At 59.5% G+C, this 21,538-nt stretch overlaps 2 protein-coding genes across 4 annotated transcripts; one reads left to right on the top strand and one right to left on the bottom strand.

Annotated features, from left to right (window-relative positions):
- Positions 1 to 381: 381 nt before the first annotated feature.
- GTPBP6 (GTP binding protein 6 (putative)) lies at positions 382 to 19,815 on the top strand. Of its 3 annotated transcripts, none has more exons than XR_011463246.1 (11): positions 382 to 772; positions 2,277 to 2,414; positions 2,820 to 2,890; positions 2,977 to 3,107; positions 3,613 to 3,683; positions 4,434 to 4,592; positions 5,407 to 5,615; positions 6,971 to 7,119; positions 7,361 to 7,513; positions 8,176 to 8,364; positions 19,353 to 19,815. XR_011463246.1 is itself a non-coding variant. In XM_070366042.1 (10 exons), the coding sequence occupies exons 1-10, from the start codon at positions 409 to 411 to the stop codon at positions 8,297 to 8,299; spliced, it is 1,569 nt and encodes a 522-aa protein (XP_070222143.1). In that variant the 5' UTR covers positions 382 to 408; the 3' UTR covers positions 8,300 to 8,729. The 3 variants fall into 3 exon arrangements, 1 of the variants encoding a protein (XP_070222143.1); XR_011463247.1 differs by lacking the exon at positions 19,353 to 19,815 and adding an exon at positions 16,208 to 16,347; XM_070366042.1 differs by lacking the exon at positions 19,353 to 19,815 and having other exon boundaries at positions 8,176 to 8,729.
- Positions 12,595 to 21,518, bottom strand: PLCXD1 (phosphatidylinositol specific phospholipase C X domain containing 1). The gene is made up of 7 exons (XM_070366043.1): positions 21,385 to 21,518; positions 18,954 to 19,090; positions 16,242 to 16,370; positions 14,861 to 15,016; positions 13,969 to 14,152; positions 12,825 to 13,064; positions 12,595 to 12,728 (listed from the first exon to the last, which is right to left on the bottom strand). The coding sequence occupies exons 1-6, from the start codon at positions 21,512 to 21,514 to the stop codon at positions 12,826 to 12,828; spliced, it is 975 nt and encodes a 324-aa protein (XP_070222144.1). The 5' UTR covers positions 21,515 to 21,518; the 3' UTR covers positions 12,595 to 12,728; position 12,825.
- Positions 21,519 to 21,538: the final 20 nt, after the last annotated feature.

Genomic DNA, 21,538 nt, shown 5'->3' on the forward strand with positions numbered 1-21,538 from the left:
GAGGGTAGAACTGGACCCGCAAGCCCAGACCGCCGGCCCCGCGCGGAGGCTGTCGTGGGCCCCGGCTTGGGTGCGCAGCGCGGCTCGGTTCCGGCGCTACACGCCACGGGAGGTGGCCGCGAGCACCCCCAACAGAGAAAGGCTCGTGCCCGGCGGCACCGCCCGGACCCGCCTCCGGGCCGAGATTCGCACACAGCAATCAGGTGGCGGCGGCGAGTGCCCGGCGACCAATGGGCAGCCTGTAAGACCTGGGTCCGCCCCAAAGCCCCGCTCTGTTTAAACGGGTGACCAATGGGCAGCCGGCAAGGGAGGAGGCCCCGCCCTGTTGACCCGCGTAACCGACGGGCAGCTGGCTAGGGAGCTGGCTCCGCCCCGGAGGTCCCGCCCTGTTGCGCAGAGGTGCGCGGGATGTGGGCCTTGTGGGCCTTGCGGGCCGCGGGCCGCGGGGGCGCCTGGCTGTCTCGCGCGGTTCGCGGCTGCCGGCCCCCGAGGGCCGCACTGCTGCCGCCGCCGCCCCACCCCGAGCGCGCCCTCGCCGCTGTCCGCGGGGGCCTGGGGTGCTCAGAGGGGCGGGAGGGTGGAGGGGGCGGCTCACGTGCGGATGGCCAGAGAAGCCGGGCTGACGGGGAGGAGGAGCCCAAAGATGCGGAGGAGGAGGAAGACGAGGAGGAGCTTCTGAGGAGGGACCCGCTGCTGCCCGCGGGGACACAGCGCGTGTGCCTGGTTCACCCTGAGGTCAAGTGGGGGCCCGGGAAGACGCAGGGGACCCGAGGTGACCGAGAGCGCGGGGCCAGGCGGGGACGGGGGCGGGATCGGGCGGAGCGAGAAGGCTCGAGCTTAAGGGGCGGGGAAGTCGGCGCTTCGGAGGCGGGGCTTCTGGGGGCGGGGATTCTGGGGTTGGACCTCGATGGCCGGAGCTCATAGGTCGGGGCTTCTGGGGGCGGGGCGCCGGAGGCGGGTTTCTGCGGCCTGCCTACGACGCTGCAGCCCATTAGGTGGGGCCTCTGAGGCGGACTCGGAGGCTGAACCGCCTACTCCCTCGCTGGCTCCGGGAGCCGCGTCCCCTTCCCTACCATGGGCCTGGAAACCCTCATTCTGGGCACAGGCTCCCTCCTGCTTTGCGCGCAGCGAGCCCCTTTCCCTTTGAGCCACTCCTGGGTGTCGCTCTGCCCTACTCCCCCGGGGCCTCCCCATCCATAATGCAAACGATCCCAGCAACTCACGCGGGGTGCACGCAGGGTGCCCCTCGGCTTTAAGCCTTTTATGGACCCGCTTTCTCTCTGTGCCGCTGAGTACTAAGCCCGGAGATGGTGCACAAGCTTCTGTAGCAGAAACGGGAACCAGCTGAGCGGCTGGGCGGGGGCGCTTGTGGTCGCAGGGTGGAGGGGACGGGCTCCGGAGGGAGGCTGACCTCCCGTGAAGCTTTGGCCACTGAGCTTCACGTCTCACCGGAGAACAGCCAGGGCACAACTGTGCTCCGGGCCATCGCCCCCAGGCTCCCAGCCCCTCCAGACCTGCGCCAGCCCTGTCCACCCCGTCAGGGCTCAGAGCCACGTGGTGGCAGTGCTGCCCACGTGTCTGTTGTCCATCAGCTGCCCTGCGAGGGACCGGCCGGAGGAGGGACTAGGACAGGGCAGGTCCTGATCGCCTTTGATCCACGGCCTGTGTCCCCACTCCTCCGGACTCTTGTCCTGGGTGGGTCCTGCCTCCCGCCAGCCCCATTATTCTGACTCCTCCGGGCCACAGACCCTGGGTGGGCGCCTCCTTGCTCATGATGGGCTTGGCAAGGGCGGCCACTGAGGGAGGCTGGAACTAGGCTCTGGTCACCCAGGACGTGACACCCTCCCTGGACGGGACTCAGCCCACCCCACATACAGGACGGCAGGCTCTGCGGGCCCTGGGAGCTTCATGGGACATGCTGTCTAGTGGGTCATAAAGGACCCTGAGTCCCCACGGGGCAGACCTGCCCAATTCCAACATGGCGGGGGTGGGGTGGGGCGCTGTCCCTGCGTCCCCTGCTCAGCTCTGGCTCCCCTCGCCTGTAACCCTCCCCTCCCCTCCCCTCCTGTTCCTTCCCCGATCCTCCGTCCCACTCCTGACCATCCACCCAGAACAGATCTCCACTTCAAGGAAATGCCTTTTTGGGTGCTTTCTGGGAATCTCTGTGTGGCCAGGAAGCAGGAAGCCATCCCAGCCTGGGGGCATGTGGGCCAGGACCCTGGGCAGTGCTGACCCTCCCGGAAGTGGCCCTCACACCGGCCCATCTCTCCCCTAAGCCGAGTGGCAGGTGGCGGAGGCCCGAGCGCTGGTGTGCACGCTGGACGGCTGGTCGGTGGTGGACACGATGGTGGTACCCACCAAGACGCCAGACAAGAAGCTCATCTTCGGCAGAGGGACCTTGGAGCAGCTGACGGGTGAGTCCATCGCATGTGTCACAGCCCCCTCCTAGAGTGGCGCGAGCTCAACCGTCCCTCTGGGCCTCATGGCACGTGGTTGATGCCATCCAACCATCTCATCCTCTGTTGTCCCCTTCTCCTCCCGCCCTCGATCTTTCTCAGCATCAGGGTCTTTTCCAGTAAGTTGGTTCTTGGCATCAGGTGGCTAGAGTAGTGGAGCTTCAGCTTCAGCAGGTATGAGACCTATTTTCCTGGAAATGGACCGTAGCCTGGTCCTCCCTGACCCATGCTCCATGCTCCCTGAATACTGTGCTCTGAGACCCAGGGGATGTCTGGGGGACACAGCCGATCAAAGCGCAGGGCCGCTCCCCAGACTTACGTTGTGGGTGCACCAGCCTCTGACCGGGGGTTCTCTTTTCCTAGAGAGGATCAGAGGGTCCCCGGAAATCACCTCTGTCTTCCTGAACGTGGAGAGGCTGGCCACGCCCACCAAGGTACGGCGAAGCAGCGGGTCAGCAGGTCTCCAGGGGCCTGGGCTCACGGCTCATCCCCTCCCTCCCTTGCTGTCTGTTTTTTCTAGAAAGACCTGGAAGCTGCCTGGCGCGTGCCGGTGTTTGACCGGTTCACCGTGGTTCTTCACATATTCCGCTGCAACGCCCGCACCAAGGAGGCGCGACTGCAGGTGGCGCTGGCCGAGCTCCCTCTGCTCAGGTGCGAGCAGGACCCGGGCCAGTGCAGACGGACCCCCACCACCACCGAGACCCTCTCTAGGGACCCCCAACCGGGACCTTCTCTAGGGAGACCCCCTCCACCGAGACCCTCTCTAGGGACCCCAACCGGGACCTTCTCTAGGGACCCCCTCCACCGAGACCCTCTCTAGGGATCCCCCCAACCGGGACCCTCTCTAGGGAGCCCTCCCAGGACTTTCTGTAGTTTTCATGTATCTAGACATGTTGCCAGGCATGCTGAGGGTGGGATTTGGTGGATAGGGCTTCAAGCTTGTGGCCGCAGGTCCCATCTGTACGTGAGCAGAGACATGTCACCCAGGGAGGGGCCCTCTGTCCTCGCCCGTGATGGCCCATGTCGGAGGGGGTCCCCAGCGATCCCTCCTCCAGGAACCCCACCCCCACCCCAGCCCCCTGCTCTGTCCTCACCCCACGTCCTGTGGTGGACGCACATGTCCGCCCGTCTGCTGAGCCAACCCGTTTCCAGCTAGGTCCCACGTGAAAAGCAATGTTGCCCACCTGGGCGGACGCGGACGGAGCTCTCGCTACACCATGGGGTCAGGTACGTGTCTGAGGTCTCCTCACTAGGTGTGCAGAAGGGGGTTATCATGGCCACCACCCCTACAGAGGGGACAGTGTCCCCCACAAGTCCTGAGAGGGCCTCTCTGCGGTTGCATTCAAAAAGGGTGGGTATCAAGGGGCCCCAGGGCTGAGCTCCATCCAGAGGCCAGGGGAGCGTCCTTCCCGCCTCTTCCAGCTTCTGGGGCCTCCAGGTGTCCATCCCTGGGCTGGTGGCTACCTCCCTCCTGTCTCTGCCTCCATCTTCACGTGGCTTCTCCTCTGTGTCCGTGTCTTATACGGACTCTGTCCTTGGGTTTATGGCCACCCTAATTCAGGTCCTTCACTTCATCCCCTCTGCAGAGACCCCATTTCCAAATAAGACCCCTTTTGTAGGTCCTAGGCGTGAGGACGTGGATGCATCTCTAGGGCACTGCTCAGCCCACTGTGGCCATCATGAGGACTCTCCCCTCGGCCTTTCCTTCTCAGGGATAAGGGGGAGACCAGGTGACCCCAAAGGGCAGTAGGGCCGGGGCAAGGCCGCCTTCCTCCGGACAGAGCCGTCTCCCAACAGGAGGTGCCAAGGCTGTGCCGGGGACGCAGGCTAGCGGTTTTGTCCCCGGGGTCCTGACACCTGTCAGAGCCCCACAGGCCGCCCCTCCTCCCCTCCACCCGCCCCACCCCCCACCTCCCAGTTCTTGCCCCCTTTCTACCCCGGGCCTGCTCGCTGACTCGCCGTCTTGGGTGTTTTTAGGGGAGTCCTTCCTGCAGTTGCAGCAGCGTCTCCTGAGGGACAGGGAAGCCAAGATCCAGAAGGCCCTGGAGAGACTCCGCTGCAAGAGGCGCCTTCTGGGGCAGCAGCGTAGGCGGAAGGAGTTCCCCGTGGTCTCTGTAGTGGGATACACAAACTGTGGTGAGGGGCGGGTCAGGGATTGGGGCCTGGGCGGGGCAAGGGGCAGGGGCCCTCCCCAAGGAGCAGCTGGTGGGCGGGGCCTCCCTGGGGCGGGGCTTGTGGATGGACCCGCCCTGGGGCCAGGGTTGTGGGTGGGATCTCCCTCAGGCTGCATTGGTGGGCAGGCCCCCCCTGGACTGTGCAGGGCTGTATGGGGCTGATGGGCGGACCTCCTGGGGGCGGGCCTGTGCCGGTGGGCGGGGCCTCCCTGGGGCGGGGCTGTGCTGGTGTGGGGCCTCCCTGTGTTGGTGGGCGGGGCCTCATTGGGGTGGGGCTGGTGGGTGGACCCGCCTTGGGGCCAGGGTGGTGGGTGGGATCTCCCTCCGGCTGCACTGGTAGGCGGGGCCTCCCTAGGCAGAGCTGGGTGGGCCTGTGTCTACATTGCCATCCCATGGCAGGCACATAGCATCTGCCCAACTGCACCATCACGCTTCTGTATGAGGACACCCATATCTCAACTCATGGTCCAGGACACCTCCCTCTGTCACCAGGGACGCCTCCCCATCTCACACACATGTGACCACTGTCTACACCATGCCCCTCGTCTGTCTACATTAACCCTCCCACCCAGGCCTGATCTATCTTACCCCGAATCCTGGACAACAGCAGCTGTGTTCTTTAATGACCCGTACCTGACACCAGGGCCCTGCAGAGAACTCCGGGCTCAGACACCCTCCCCGCTCCCATCCCACCGTCCAGCAGCCCAAGCTCAGAAGTAGATGCTAGGGGACCCAAGATGGCCTGAGACGCATGTCCCCGTGTCCCCGACTTGCAGGGAAAACCACGCTGATCAAGGCCCTGACCGGGGACGCCGCCATACAGCCCCGGAACCAGCTGTTCGCGACTCTGGACATCACGGCCCACGCGGGGCGGCTGCCCTCCGCGCTGACGGTCCTCTACATGGACACCATCGGCTTTCTCTCCCAGCTGCCCCACAGCCTGGTCGAGTCCTTCTCGGCCACCCTGCAGGACGTGGCCCATTCGGTGAGTGGGGAGGGCCAGGCCGGTTCCCCCTCAGCTACCAACAGATGGGGAGGGGAGGTGGTTCGCTCCTTACGACAGCACAGGGCTGTGTCCCCTTACACGGGATATCACAGGGACCAGATCCTCTCAAGCCCCTCCACTCAGGGAGCTAGGCCTGACTGTACAATTGTAAGTTTTGGTTTTTATTTATTAACACTTATTTTTGGCTGTGTTGGGTCTTCACTGCTGTTTGGGCTTTCTCTAGTTGCGGCTTGTGGGGCTTCTGGTCGTGGCGGTGGGCGCCTCTCCCTGGTTGTGGCGCCCGCTTTTCTCGTGGCGGCTTCTCTCGTTGCCGAGCAGGGGCTGTAGCCCGCGGCGGTCAGCATTTGCAGCGTGCTGGCTCATTAGTTGTGATGCACCGGCTTAGCTGCTCCGCGGTATTTGGGATCTTCCCGGCCCAGGCATTGAACCCACATGTTGGGCATTGGCAGGTGGATTTCTTACCACTTGCCAGGAAGTTGACCAGGGAAGCCCTACAACTGTAATTTTTCTGAAGGAAATGCTAATGAAGAGGGGTTTCCCTTTCTGTGTTGGCCGTATCCGGGGCCCAGAAACAGTGAACCCCAACAGAGCCTGGCGTTTACTCAGCAGGGGGGTGGCAGGGCCCAGGGACAGGCACCCTGGGACCTTCTAGGTTACAGCAGCTGAGGCTGAGGGCACCGTGCAGCTGTCAGCTTCATCCTCCAAGGTTCCTTAAAATGTAAAATTTCTGAAATGAAACCTGAAGTAAAAGAAAATTTATTTCATCAAAAAGAGAACCTAGAAGTGAATTCTGTAAAACCAGACAGAGCACCTCCTTTCCGTGACATAATTACCCTCCGTTGTTACTTTCCTTTTATCCATATTTTCCCAGTGCATGAGGAACCTGTGTGTAAAACATGAAACAGGGGAAAGAACTTCTTTAAAATGCGAGCTTGAAGGTTTCACAGGAAAGTGGGCCGGCCCAGAGCTTTGAATATGGCACTTGGCTGGGCTGCTGATGGTGGGGTCAGTGGCCGCACCCAGGGGCAGCGTCAGCACTGTGGCGTGGGAGACGGGGGCGGCAGGTTTGGGGGTGCTGAGCAGTCTCTCGGGTCCAGGCACACAGGGAGTGGCAGCTTCTACAGAAACCCTAATGAGGGGGCTGGGGGGCTGTGTGCACCACAGAGCCACCCTGTGGTCTCAGGTCGCACCCACCCCTCGAGGTATAGGCCCCCATGGTGGGGAGCTCTGCCCTCACCGGGAGGAGCAGTGTCCTGGGGCTGGCGGGTCCTCCGGGGCTGGGGGTGGGAGCCCCTGGCCCCAAGATCTGACCACCTGGCCCGTCTGGTCCTCAGGATCTGATCGTCCATGTCAGAGATGTGAGCCACCCCGAGACGGAGCTGCAGAAGGCCAGTGTCCTGTCAGCCCTGCGGGGCCTGGGTCTGCCAGACGCCCTCCTGGAGAGCATGGTGGAAGTCCACAACAAGGTGGACCTGGTGCCCGGGTGAGCCCCCTCCCCTGGCCCCTGCAGTGTAAGGTGGAGTCCACAAGGAGGCGACCTGGTACCCAGGTTAGCCACCCTGCCCCGTACCCCTGAAGTGTACAATGGAATCCACAACAAGGTGGACCTGGTGCCCGGGTGAGCCCCCCACCCCTGGAGTGTATGATACGAGTCCACAACGAGGTGACCTGGTGCCCAGGTGAGCTCGTCATTGCTGAGTGTGCTGTGCTGGCCGCCCGGACAGGTACACACCTGCGGAGCCCGACGTCCTGGCCGTGTCTGCCCTTCTGGGGCTCGGGCTGGATGAGCTGATGGCCAGGGTGGAGGACGCCGTCCTGCGAGCCACGGGGAGACGGACCCTCACCCTCCGCGTGCGGCTGGCGGGGCCGCAGCTGAGGTGCGTGGGGTGGGCTGGTTGGATGGGTGGTAGCGCCGATGATCGCTGTACTGGGTGGGGTGTCATTCCTGTTAGAGGGCAAGGCCACGGTGCTGGGCGGCTTTGTCACCCCCACGTCCCCACGCTCTCCACGTATGAGCAGGGGTCCGGCCGCGTGTCCATGCCTCGAAACGCGGACAGTACTGCCCCCCACCCCCACCCCCAGTTACCTCCCGCTACCCTGGGAAGGCTGGGTCGGGGTTCAGGTTCGGTCAGGGTCTCCATTCCCATCAATTGCGGCTCCCTCCCGGCACGAGCAGGCGTATGGCCCTGTGTCCACTCGCCAGGACTGTGGGAGATACTGGCCTCCCAATCCCGGGAAGGCTGGGTAGGGGTTCAGACACTGTTGGGATCTTGGTTCCCACCAGTCGTGTGTCCCTCCCACTAGTTGTGTCTCGCACCAATCGCATGTCCCTCCTACAAATCACGTCTCCCTCCCACCAATCATGTGTCCCTCCCACCAGTTGCGTCTCCCACCAATTACGTCTCCCGCCTATCAATTGTGTCGCTGCCCACTAATAGTCTCCCGCCCACCAATCACGTGTCCCGGCACCAATTGCGTGTCCCGCCCACCAATCTTGTGACCTGCACCCCGCCCCCCGCCAATTGCGTCTCCCTCGCAGCTGGCTTCACCAGGAGGCTACGGTGCAGGCGGTGGACGTGATCCCCGAGGCCGGGGCTGCCGACGTGAAAGTCATCATCAGTGACTCTGCTTACGGAAGGTTCCGGAAGCTGTTTCCGGGGTGAAAGGATTCCCCCCTCCCCACAGATGAGGGCGCTGCACAGTTCAGTCTCAGAGACAAGCACGTGCGGTGGGTGTTCGCCCCCAACCCCACCGTCCCCACCCCCGCCAGCCAGCTGGGGACGGGACCCGGTGGGACTCTTGAGTGGTTCTGGGCGACCGTCGGGGTGTCTGGGGAGCAGATGTCTGTCCAGAGTGGTTGACCACACACCAGTAAAGCTTAGTGCGGTGTGTGTGTGTGTGTGTGTGTGTGTGTGTGAACTAGCCTCTGTGGTTTTTGTGCACCAGCCGCCCAGCAGACACCCTGTGAACGCTGCCCTCTAGGGAGGCAGGTCCAGTTTGTGTGTCTGCTGTGTATCTCACACGGGTCCCATCCGACAGCCTGCCCTTGCACACAGCAGTGTCCAGGGAGTGATTAAAACAAGAACCCAGCAAGCGGGAAGGATCTGCTCATTAATAGGGCCCAGCACACAGAACCCACCGCACAGGCGTTAGGTGTTTTCACCTAAAGGAAAATACAAGTTCTGGTTTCTTGTTGACAGCCAGGCCCTGCACGGGGTGGAGAAGTGGGGCTGTGGAGGGTCTGGGAGCAGAGCACCCTCTCAGAGGGATGAGCAGACCGGGCAGCCAGCCAGCCAGCCAGGGCCTCAGGGCACCTGAGCCTCTGGCCGCTCCCCTTCATTCAGCTCAGCCCCTGCTGGTCTCCATCCTCCTGGGTCTGCTAGGTGGGGTGGACGGGCACTAACCCTAACCCCGGTGGGTGGTGAGCATGTGACTTGGGATGAACCCCCAGGCTCCCAGGGTCCAGCCCCCCTCAGCGGGCCAGGGCTGCCCTGGTGGTCCCACGTGGTCCCAGGGCCCGGTCAGTCATGCTGTCTTCCAGGATCCCCAGAGCTTGGCCACCCAATTCCTCCCAGCTCCATTCCCAATTCCTCCCAGTCTGTCGGACACAGGAAGGACAGTGCAGGTCACTTCTGGCCTCTGGTCCCCTCTCCTCCCAGTATCCCCCCACCTGCTCCCCGGGGTCCCCCCAAGTCTTAGAAGCTGTACCCCAAGAACTCAGGGGAGCAGAACTCACCTCAGAGCTGCCACAGACACAGGCCAGCGACTGCTGGGCCTGACACCCCCCAGGGAGCTGAGAGGGGATCCCAGGGAGGAGGAGGTTGGGTCTCACGGGGCAGAGGGCAGGGGTTTCATGGGACAAGGAGGGGGTGGGGGGTCTCAGGGTCCCAGGATCTCAGGGGGTCCCAGAGAGAGGCTTCGGGCTGGCATATGGTGAGAACAGGTATAAGACCACCCAAGTACCCAGACTGTCCTGAGACCCTCCTGCAGACAGGCTCCCCCCTCCCCCCAACCCCGCCCCCATTGGGGCCCAAGGCTTCGAGAACAGGCCTGGCTAGGTGAATGGAAGGCCATGGTCACAGGAAGGGGGAGTGGGGGGGCAGCCCCCAGGGGCGCCCCCAACACCTGTATGACGCGGGTGGGTACCAAGATGAATTTTAGAGCCTAGATCCTTCACTGTGTGGGCTAGTGGTTTCTGTTTTGAATTTTTGTGTCGGGTTTTGTATTCTGTGTTGGCTGTTTGCTGCTGTGTGGGCTTCTTTCTAATTGCAGTGGGGCTGCTCTAGCTGTGGTGTGCGGGGTTCTCGTTGCGTGGCTTCTCTTGTTGCAGAGCATGGACTCGAGGCATACAGGCGTCAACAGTTGAGGCTCCCAGGTGCTACAGTATAGGGCTCAGTAGTTGGGGCGCGTGGGCTTAGTTGCTGCACAGCATGTGGGAATCTTCCTGGATCAAGGACAGAACTCATGTCTCCTGCATTGGTAGACGGATTCACTGAGCTGTCAGGGAAGCCCTGGTTAATTTTCTGACCCAGCAGCCGTGCACTTTGCTCCATCGACCTTGGACTTTCAAGGATACTTCAAGGATTATCATGCAAGTCGCTAGCAACCTCTTGGTTGTCTGGTCACAAAAAGCCACAAACTGGGACTTCCCTGGTGGCCCAGCGGTTACCATTCTGTGCTTCCAATGCACGGGTTGGTGATGCCATCCAACCGTCTCATCCTCTGCTGCCCCCTTCTCCTCCTGCCCTCAGTCTTTCCCAGCACTGGGGTCTTTTCCAGTGAGTTGGCTCTTTCCATCAGGAGGCCACAATATTGGAGCTTCAGCATCAGTCTTTCCAATGAAAATTCAGGGTTGATGTCCTCTTGGATTACAGGTTTGGTCTCCTTGCTGTTCATGGGACTCTCAAGAGTGTTTTCCAGCATCACAGTTCAAAACCATCAATTCTTCGGCACTCAGCCTTCTTTATGATTCCATTCTCACATCTGTACATGAGTACCAGAAAAACTATAGCTTTGATTATAGACTGTTGTCAGCAAAGTGATGTCTCTGCGTTTTAGTATTCTATCTAGGTTTGTCATAGCTTTTCTTCCAAGGAGCAAGCATCTTTTAATTTTGTGGCTGCAGTCACCATCCACAATGATTTTGGAGCCCAAGAAAATGGTCTGTCACTGTTTCCATTGTTTCTCCATCTTTTTGCCATGAAGTGATGGGACCTGATGCCATGATCTTAAGTTTTTTGAATGCTGAGTATCAAGCCAGCTTTTTCACTTCTCTCTTTCACCCTCATCAAGAGGCTTTTTAGTTCCTCTTCACTTTCTGCCATTAGGGTGGTATCATCTGCATGTATTATTGCTATTTCTCCCAGTAATCTTGATTCCAGCTTGTGCTTCATCCAGCCCATCTATGACGTACTCTGCATGTAAGTTAAATAAGCAGGGTGACAGTGTACAGCCTTGACATACTCCTTTCCCAATTTTGAACCAGTCTGTTGTTCCATGTCTAGTTCTAACTGTTGCTTCTTGACCTGCATACAGGTTTCTCAGGAGGCAGGTAAGGTAGTCTGGTATTCCCATCTCTTGAAGAATTCTCCACAGTCTGTTGTGATCCACACAAAGGCTTTTGTGTAGTCAATGAATCAGATGTTTTACTGGATTTCCCTTTTTCTGTGATCCAACAGATGTTGGCAGTTTGATCTCTGGTTCCTCTGCCTTTTCTACATCAGGCTTATACATCTGGATTTCTTGGTTCATATACCATTGAAGCCTAGCTTTAAGGATTTTGAGCATTACCTTGCTAGCATGTGAAATGAATGCAGTTGTGCAGTAGTTTGAACATTCTTTGGCATTGCCCTTCTTTGGGATTGAAATGAAAACTGACCTTTTCCTGTCCCGTGGCCACTGCCAAGTTTTCCAAAGTTGCTGACATATTGAGTGAAGCACTTTAACAGCACCATCTGTTAGGATTTGAAATAGCTCAGCTGGGATTCCGTCACCTCCACTAGCTTTGTTTGTACTGTTGCTTCCTAAGGTCCACTTGACTTTGCACTCCGGGATGTCTGGCTCTAGGTGAGTGATCACACCATTGTGGTTATCCAGGTTATTAAGACCTTTTTTTACAGTTCTTCTGTGTATTCTTGCTACCTCTTCTTAATCTCTTCTGCTTTAGTTAGGCCCATACCATTTCTGTCCTTTATTGTGCCTGTCTTTGTATGAAATATTCCCTTGGTATCTCCAATTTTTCCTGAAGAGATCTCTGGTCTTTCCCATTCTATTGTTTTCCTGTTTCTTTGCTGTATTCCAATCCCTTGTGATCATACAGTGGAAGTGACAAATAGATTCAAGGGCTAGATCTGGCGCACAGAGTACCAGAAGACCTATAGCCAGAGGTTCCTAACGTTGTCCAGGAGGTGGTGATCAAAAGCATCCACAGGAAAAATAAATGCAAAAAGGCAAAGTGGTTGTCTGAGGAGGTCTTGCAAATAGCTGAGAAGAGACAGGCAAAGGAGACACAGAAAGATATAGCCACCTGAATGCAGAATTCCAAAGAATAGCAAGGAGAGATAAGAAGGCTTTCTTAGGTGAGCCACCAGGGAAGGCCCTCATCTAATAAAAGGGATTTCTCAGTGGGATCTTAATGCGCTCAGTCCCCTCCTATGAATTGTGTCATACTGCCTCCTCCCCCGCCCCCGGACCCAGCTGGGGGTTGTGTCTGCTGCTCTCAGCGCCCAGAGGGAGGGCGTTCCCCAGCCTCTCCCACAGGGAAGCCACAGACCTGAGAACCAGTATGTCTCCCTGGAAGATGTGATTGTACAAATCACACCATCGCCTTTAATCATCACCTCACACCCTACATCCACTGAGAGACATGGAGGACCCTGCCACCTGGCCCCACCTCTGCAGCCACCCACATTCCGTGGATGGACGGACGGATTACCAGCCCCGCAGGACAGGACTGACAACAGCCTCGGCGATGCCCAGCTCCTCGGCGCACCGTCTGTCAGCCCCAGGCGGCTTCCGGTTAAGGCCGGTGATGTCACAGGACACAACCAAGGAGAAGCCTCCGCGATGGCCAGCTCCACCCACGTGCTGTCGGTCAGCCCCAGGCAGCTTCCGGTTCAGCCCGGTGACGTCACAGGACGCGCCCGAGGAGCAGCCTCCGGGATGCCCCGCTCCACCCGCGCGCCGTCAGTCAGCCCCGAAGCAGCTTCTGGTTAAGCCCAATGACGTCGCTAACAAACCCGCTGGCCCCGATGAAGTCGCCTGCAATGATGTTGGTGCAGCCGGCGGCCGACCCCGGGCACTGGGCCCGCACCCAGGCGCACAGGTAGGGGAGCCCACTCAGGGTCAGCTTCTTCAGGGACCAGGCCGGGTGAACGAGGATGAACTCCAGGTTCTCCGTGAGGTTGATGCCGGCCACGAACAGCCCGCCTGGGACAAGAGAGGGGCTTCTGTTCACGGTGCTGGCTCCAGCCGCCCTCGTGTGCGGTCACTAACCCACGGGGTCCTGTGGCCAACCACCCCATGTGGTCACCAACTCACATGGTCACCAACCCATGTGGTGACCCCTCCACGTGGCCACCAACCCACGTGGTCACCCACCCAGGAGGTCACCCAGCCATGGGGTCAGCAACTCACATAGTCACCCACCCACGGGGTCAGCAGCCTGCGGGTCACTAAGCCACCTGGCCACCAAGCCACGTGTTCACCCACCCACGGAGTCCCTAACCTGTGAGGTCATGCGGTCACCTGTCCACATGATTACCCACTCACACTGTCATCCACTCATGTGGTCAGAAACTCAAACTGTTCACTCACCCACACAGTCACCCACCCACTCGGCCACCCACCCACGTGGTCACCTGCCCATGTGACCAGTAACCCATGGGGTCACCCACCCATGCAACCACTAACCCATGGGGTCACCTGCCCACGCTGTCACCCCATCCAGACTCTGGCGTCCGCAGTGGTCAGAGCTTCACATGTCTGACAGAGACCAAAGTTCAGACAGCAGGGGCTCACAGGGGTGTTGACTCATGAATTTCTGCTGTTACAGAGGGCAGGCAGGCTGGACAGTGACCCCAAAGATGGCCCCATCCCAACCCCGTGTGGTGGACACAGTAATGTCCGCATGGATGTCCACGTCCTGCCCACATCCTGACCCCGTGTGGTGGGCACAATAATGTCCGCACGGATGTCCACGTCCTGACCCCCTGTGGTGGACAGAGTAATACCCCTAACACGTCCCGTTCCATTTCTCCACTTGAACCCAAAACCAGCCCCGTGCCCTTGGACACGCGTGTGGCTAGGTGTCTCGGTGCGAGGTGGCACTCACCCGGCCGGCCGTGGCTCTTCATGAGCTCCAGGTAGTTTACGAGGTCCTGGGGCTTCACCTTGTTCCCCCACCAGTAGGGGATCCCGGGCCACAGTTCCGTGTGACGGCTCACGGATGCCTCGTCCTCGTACGACAGGATGACCTGCTGGCCCCGTGACCACAGCTGGCGCAGAGTTGGCACCTCCTGGGGGGATCATCCGGGTGCCCGTGAGACGCGTGCACAGGGGTTATTGGGGTGCCTTGTGACGATGTGTCAGTTATTGGGGGTGTGCGAGAAGCCACAGTGGTGTATGGATTATTGGGGCGTCTGTGAGCAGTGATGGGCTGGTTATTGGGTTCTCCGTGAGAAGAGACAGTCATGGTGGATTACTGGTGTGTCTGAGTAGAGGCACTGGTGGGTACATCACTAGGGTGTCTGAGTGGAGATGGTGATGGGTGGGTTATTGGGGTGTCTTGAGCAGTGATTGGTAGATTTTGGGGGTGTTTGAGTGGAGACACTAGTGGGTAGATTACTTGGGTGTCTTGAGCAGTGATGGGTGGATTATTGGGGTTCCTGAGTGGAAACAGAGGTGGGTGGATTATTGGGGTTTCTAATAGGAAATGGCAGGTGGGTTACTGGGGCATCTTGAGGAGTGATTGTTGGATTTTGGGGGTGTCTGAGTGGAGACCGGGCAGGGCGGATTATTGGGGGTGCCTGTGACCAGTGATGGGCTGGTTACTGGCGTGTTTGAGTGGAGACAGTGGTGGGTGGATTCCTGGGCTTCCTGAGCAGCATCACCTGGTGCCTGAATCAGCCTCACGCAGCGAGCGGATGGTCCGTGATTCCAGTGAAGCCTGGCACTCCCACCACCCCTGCTGCCAAGAGCATGGGGAGCCCGCGGCGCCTGCTCACCCCGCGGGGACACAGCATGTCCCCAAAGATGTTCTTGATGCAGCCCACCAGGTACTCGTGCAGGTCCTCCGTCATGCCCTCGAAGTTCCTGCACGCCAGGATAACCACCTCCCGGGGGTGGCTCTGCAGCCACTCGGAGATCTCCGTGAGCGTGTCCTGAGCGGGGGTGGCGAGAAGGGCCTTGTGTGAGAGACAAGCACGACCCCAGCACGACCACTCCACAGACAGGTCAGGGGGTCCTGACACACAAAGACACAAGCAAGGCGCTGCTCCCAAGGGACCCAGCCTCTCCTGAGTGGCAGCGGGGAGCCACGGGTGTGGGTGTGTGTGTGTACACGCTCCTGTACGTACGGGTGCATACGCGTGTGTTTATGTGGTCGTGACCTGTGTGTGCACAGATATGCGTGTGTGTGCGTGCGCAGCAGCAGGGAGCAGTGCTCATAGAATCGTGTAAGGTATGCACGGCAGGGAGTGTGCGAGGCCAGGGTGCGTGCACAGTGAGACCCAGGGACGGTGCCCCTAGACCCCGAGGGTTGCTGGCGTCTGTGGTGGGGGCACAGGGGCCACGGCCAGAGGGAGCCATGAAGTGACTTGGCAGCCGAGAGGATGGACTGGACGCAGGAAGATGCGCCAGGGACCCGGTTTAGCTAAACTGTGGGAGACGCCCCAGAGGCCAGGGCTACAGGTGTGAGTTCAGAAATGCACGCTGGTCAGGGATTCTGAGTGACTGATGCCAGAGGCCAGCCCTCTCCTGCCTGGAGTGGACGTGTGTCCGTCCCATTAGGGGTCACCGTCTTCTAACTGGAGTGGACATGTGTCTGTCTGAGTGGACATGTGTCCATTCTCTTAGGAGTCAGTGTCTTCTAACTGGGGTGGACATGTGTCCATCCTGTTAGGGGTCAGCCTCTCTTGACGAGAGGGGACGTGGGTCCATCTGAGTGGACGTGTGTCTGTCCCCTTAGGGGTCAGCGTCTTCTAACTGGGGTGGACGTGTGTCTGTCTGAGTGGACGTGTGTCTGTCCCCTTAGGGGTCAGCGTCTTCTAACTGGGGTGGACGTGTGTCTGTCTGAGTGGACGTGTGTCTGTCCCCTTAGGGGTCAGCGTCTTCTGAGGTGGACGTGTGTCTGTCTGAGTGGACGTGTGTCTATCCCCTTAGGGGTCAGCATCTTCTAACTGGGGTGGACGTGTGTGTGTCTGAGTGGACGTGTGTCCCCTTAGGGGTCAGCATCTTCTGAGGTGGACGTGTGTCTGTCTGAGGTGGACGTGTGTCTGTCTCAGTGGACGTGTGTCTGTCCCCTTAGGGGTCAGCGTCTTCTAACCAGGGTGGACCTGTGCTGCTCCTTACAGGTCAGCTTGTCCCGCCTGGCCCGCGCGTGCCCACCTCCACGAGAGCCGTCGTGTACACCATGTGGACGAAGTGCAGGTTCCTCTCCGAGCCGTCCTCCACGTGTGCGATCCGCAGGTCCAGGTACCTCACGCCAGCATCCAGCTGCTCCGTGACGCTCAGCACCTGCACACAGGGGTTGGTCACCGGTGCCGGGCACAGGGCGGCCCCGCCTCAGCTCGTCGCCGCCCTCGGGGGCTGGGCCCGCGCTGAGGACGCCCAGTTGAGGGCCGCGTCGTCCACTGTCAAGTCAGCAGTGTTGGCGCCGCCAGGCTCAGGCCCTGCTTCTGGCAGCGGGGTCTGCAGGGTCACTGGTCATGTGCAGCCACAGAGCCCGGGCCCAGACCGTGGTCTTGGGGCCCCTGCAGGGTCCAGCCTCAGCCTCCTCCCTGGCAGTCCCTGGGCGGAAGCCCCCAGTGGGTTCACCAGCGCAGGCTCCAGGACAGCCCAGCTGGACCCTCGGATGTGAGGACACACGAGAGCCACAGAGGTCTGCCGCCACCCCCACAAAGGCACTGGGGAAGGCAAGGAGGAACCAAGGGGAGAAGGAAAGGAAGAAACCTCTGCCCGGCGTGTGAATAAGAGGAAAAAGCAAAGAATCACAGCAACATAAACGAAAAGTGAGAGTTGCTCAGTCGTGTCCACCTCTCGGCAGTCCCGTGGACTGCAGCCCACAGACCCCCTCTGTCCATGGGACTCTACAGGCAAGGTCACTGGAGTGGGGAGCCTTTCCCTTCTCCAGGGGATATGCCTAACCCAGGGATCAAACCCAGGCCTCCCACATTGCAGGCAGGTTCTTTACCAGCTGAGCCACCAGGGAAGCCCTAATATAAATTAGTAGCAGAAAATGTACTGTGTCCTCTACAAGGAGTCATAATGGAAAAAGAAAAAAATAAGGATAGAAAATTGGGAAGAAAATAACAGATGTGCTCTATCCAAAATAAAAGAAGCAAAGACTAATATTAACATAAATTAGTAGCAGAAAATGGTACTGTGTTCGCTACACAGAGTCATTATGGAAAAAGAAAAATATCTAAGGATTTAAAAAAGGAAAGAAAGCGATAGTCTTCCTCTATGCAAAATAAAAGAAAAAGTAAAAACGAATATTAACATCAACTAGTAGCAGAAAACGGTGCTGTGTTCTCTGCATGGAGTCGTAATGGAAAAAGAAAAAAATAAAAGGATAAAAAATGGGAAAGAAAGTCACAGCCCCCCCATCCCATCCAAAGTAAAAGAAAAAGCAAAGACTAATATGAATATTGTCAGCTACGACTTGCCATCCACCTCTAAAAGGATTAAGTCAAGGGCTGCTGCAGCTGCCGACCTTCAACACCCCCCAAGACCACCCCCCCAGCCACCGCGCACACCCTGGGCCTCCCTGGCAGCCGTACCACTTGAGACCCTGGCACCCAGGCCCCCCAGGACGGAGGGACCCTGGCGCCAAGGGACCCTCAGAGCCGAGGGCCCCCAGCCCTGCAGGCCTCCCGGGCTCTGGTGCACCCGTCCCTCTGGGTGCGAGCTACAGGCGCCTGACCCGAGCAGGAATGAGGCTTGCCCACATTCCAGCCCTTGCTCTCTGCCCCTCAGGTCCCCCAGCAGGATTTCAGCAACTGGGGACCTCCCAGGAGGAAGTAATTACACAAGGCAAGACGTAACAATTACACGAGGCAAGAGGTGTGCTTGACAGCCTCTGGTCTCCTGGGAGGACCAGCCTGGGAGCTGAAAAACCAGGAATGTGAGTGCCCCCGCTGGCAGGGTACAGGAAGGTGGGGCAGCCTGCCCCCCAGGTGGGCCCCTGGGCCTGGGGAAGGTTCTCTATGCTTCAGCATCCACCCCCGGCTGGCGTGTGTGCCAGCGACAGGGCCGCTGCCAGTCGGTGCCCCTTCCCCACAGACAGGCCCCGCCATGGACCCCTCTCCATCCTGCACAGTGACTGCTGCCCACGCGGCTTCTCCCCACCCCCTAAACCCGGAGCCGCCTGGGAGGAGCACTGCAGGGGAAGGGAGGGAGTGCCTGTGTCTCATTCTCTGGGACCCCACGGGCTGCAGCCCACCAGGCTCTCTGTCAATGGGATTCTCCAGGCCAGCACACTGGAGTGGGTGGCCATTTCCTCCTTCAGGGGATCTTCCCCACCCAGGGATCAAACCTGAGTTTCCTGCATTGCAGGCGGATTCTTTACCACCTGAGCCACCAAGGAAGCCTCCCTGGAGGGGGTGTCGCAAACACAAACCCACCTCAGAGGACGCCAGAACTCAGCTACTGCTTATCTGGGAGCAGGAAGGAGCTGTCCTCAGTTGCACAACGGGCGGGACCCTGCCCCTTCCCTCCCCCTCCCACAGCCTCTCTGACTTCAGCCTGTGATGCTCATAGTCCGCAGGTCCCCCTCTGGCTTCAGGCTGGTCCACAGTAAAGCTCTGTCCTTTGCTGCCTTTCTGGGAGGCTCTCTGGGTCGGGAAGATCCCCTGCAGGAGGGCATGGCAACCCACTCCAGTGTTCTCGCCTGGAGAATCCCATGGATTGAGGAGCCTGGTGGACTTCAGTCCATGGGGTTGCAGAGACGCAGACGTGACTGAGCGACTGAAGGACAATTGTGCTTTACAGGGAGTTTGTTCTCAATTCCGTTTCCCCAACAGGGATAAGGGCACAGCCCCGCGGGGGACACCAGCGGCTGGAGCTGGGCCTGGCCCGGGCGTGCCCGCAGACCCTCACCTGGGTGGTGGACCACTTGAGCACCACGGGCAGGGTGACACACGGCAGCACTTTGCACAGAAGCTGCAGCAGCCTCGGCTCCTTGCTGGAGATGGGTGACTTCTTATTCAGGCAGTAGGTCATCGTGTCATGGCTCCCTGTGGGCAGACCAGGCAGGGGACACGTCACCCCCGAGCCTGTCCTCTGTGCCCCCGAGCTGCCCTCGGGACGCACAGCTATAGCGCTGTAGGGCACGGGGAATCCTGAAAGTCACATCCACCGAGACCAGGGAACTGAACCCTATTTTGCAATGGGGTCTCTGCAGTGTGAGACAGTGAAGAGCAGTTTCTTCAGGGAGCCCCGTTTTGGGACAGCAAAGGCTTAAGATGGCTTTTGATTTTATGGTTTGTTGTTTCCTAGGAGGTGCTCGTGGCAAAGAGCCCGCCTGCAAGTGCAGGAGACATAAAAGACGCAGGTCTGATCCCGGGGGAAGATCCCCTGGAGGAGGGCACGGCAACCCAGTCCAGGATTCTTGCCTGAGCGTCCCACGGACAGAGGAGCCTGGCGGGTGCAGTCTGTGGGGCCACAGGGAGTGCGACATGAGTGAGCACAGACAGACCCTCTCTAGTCACAAGTTCCTTGAAGTTATTCATAGGATTTTCAGGCTCTTGATGATGCCGGTTTCATCTGTTCTTTTTCCTTTTAAATCTGTGTGCTGTGTTGCAGAGACAGTGTGGACAGATCCACACCTTGGCAGTCACCTGGGGACAAGCCAGAAACCCTTCCCTTCCATCTCTGAACATAGGTTTGGATGAGCTGTATTTCTTTCTCCCTTTTTTTTTTTTTTAAATTTATTCTCAGGGTCAAGGAGGATTTACAAGTTCACAGTATAATTTGATTTGATGCTGTTATGGCAGAGTGGATGGGAGGGTGGATAGATAAGTAGATGGATGGATGGATGGATGGATGGTGGGTGCATAGCTGGGTTGATGGAGGGACGGATGGGTGGATGGGTGGGGGGTGGTTGTATGGATGAGTGGATGGATAGTGAGTGGGTGGATGGACGGATGGATGAGTGGACGAGTGGCCGGATGGGTGGGTTCTCGGCATGTGGTCCATGCATACCATGGTGTGTGACTCACCGTGAAAAGGAGTGAAGCTGTGACACAGGCTGCATCGTGGATGGACCTTGAACACACGATGGTCAGCGAGAGAAGCAGACACAGAAAGACACATTTTCCATGCCCATTCATAAGAAATGTCCAGAACAGGTGCATTTGCAAAGACCGAAGCAGGTGAGTGGTGCCCGGGCCTGCTGGAGGGCCTCAGGAGTTCTATTTAAGGAGAGCGGGCCCCTCGTGGGTGGAGGTGGCCTGAAGACCCGGACGCCCCTTCCTTGCAGGGCCCCCACGGCCTTGCTCGTGGGGAAGCAGCAGAAGGGCGGAGACGGGGTCCGCGGTTCCCTGCCTGCTCCACACCCGCAGGGAACGGCCGTGTGGGCCTCCTCCCGGGGAGGGTGGGGTGGCGGGCATCAAACCCCAGAGCCGTTGAGAGGGCGAGGAGGGGTCTGAAGCTGCTTTCCGTAGGAAACAGCACTTCCTGTTTCTCCCGCTGTTCGTGTGCGTGCCCAGCGGGCAGTGCCCAGGGTCGCGGCCAGAGGAGTGCGGGTGGAGAACAGCGTTTGCACCTTGGGAGGTGAGCAGGCTGGTGCTGGCCGGTGGGGACCCCCCCTGCCCAGGCCCTGGTGGCTGCCCCTCCGATGGCCTGAGCACAGCAGTGTTGCCTTGGAAGTGCCCACCTGCCTGGGCACCGCTGGGCATTTCCAAGTCGAGATGACTGCCCACGGCTGAGCTTTGCAGCACTTTGCGACCAAACTGACTGGAGTCAGAAGTTCCTCATTTTAATTAGATAGTTCCGGTACCACTTACCGAGTCATCTGGGGGCCGGTGGACATCTTAAACTTTGGGCCCTCCAGGCTCAAGTGCAGAACGTGCCGCACGAGCTCTGATGGAAAACGTGGGCGCGAAGGTGAGGGAGCTGAAGTTCCCAGGGGTCCCCGGGAGTAGGTCAGAGGCTGAGAAAGCACGACGTTCCCCCCCGCCCCGCCCCGCCCCGCCCCGCCCGCCTCCCGCCCAGGGTGCCATGTGTCCTGAAGGCAGCCTCTCCGGGGTTCATGTACCTTCCAGGTTGAATGGGGATAAAGTGGACTCAGAAGGGAAGGCGCTGGTGTGTGTGTGTGTGTGTGTGTGTGTGTGTGCACTGTGTGTGCATGTATCCCTGTGTGCATGTGTGTTCGGTGTGTATGTGCATGCGTGTGTGTGTGTGTGTGTGTGTGTGTGTGTGTGCATGCACGTGTGTGTGCCTGCATGTGTGCATGTTTGGCACTGAGGCTTCGCACACACGGACCGTCTGGCGGCCGCCTTCCCGCTGAGCCGAGCCCGCGGGGCCTCACCTGGGATGGAGAGCTGGTGCAGCGGCACGTCCCAGAGCCGAGAGTTCAGCGCCGACATCCAGTCCGCGTTCGCCTTGGAGGCGTAGGGCAGGCCGCTGAAGGAGCCGGGCGAGCTCACCTGCCCGCCCATCGGAGGCCGAGCTGGGAGATCTTG

The sequence above is a fragment of the Bos mutus genome, chromosome X (genome assembly GCF_027580195.1).
Source record: "Bos mutus isolate GX-2022 chromosome X, NWIPB_WYAK_1.1, whole genome shotgun sequence".
NCBI classification, from domain to species: Eukaryota; Metazoa; Chordata; class Mammalia; order Artiodactyla; family Bovidae; genus Bos; species Bos mutus.

Coding starts and splice junctions, on each gene's coding strand:
- GTPBP6 (XM_070366042.1), top strand. CDS start 409: ATGTGGGCCTTGTGGGCCTTGCGGGCCGCGGGCCGCGGGGGCGCCTGG. Junction 2,415..2,819: donor GACCTTGGAGCAGCTGACGG/GTGAGTCCATCG, acceptor CTCTTTTCCTAG/AGAGGATCAGAGGGTCCCCG. Junction 3,684..4,433: donor TCGCTACACCATGGGGTCAG/GTACGTGTCTGA, acceptor GGGTGTTTTTAG/GGGAGTCCTTCCTGCAGTTG.
- PLCXD1 (XM_070366043.1), bottom strand. CDS start 21,514: ATGGGCGGGCAGGTGAGCTCGCCCGGCTCCTTCAGCGGCCTGCCCTAC. Junction 16,371..18,953: donor TCAAGTGGTCCACCACCCAG/GTGAGGGTCTGC, acceptor CCCTGTGTGCAG/GTGCTGAGCGTCACGGAGCA. Junction 15,017..16,241: donor ACACGACGGCTCTCGTGGAG/GTGGGCACGCGC, acceptor ACCCCCGCTCAG/GACACGCTCACGGAGATCTC.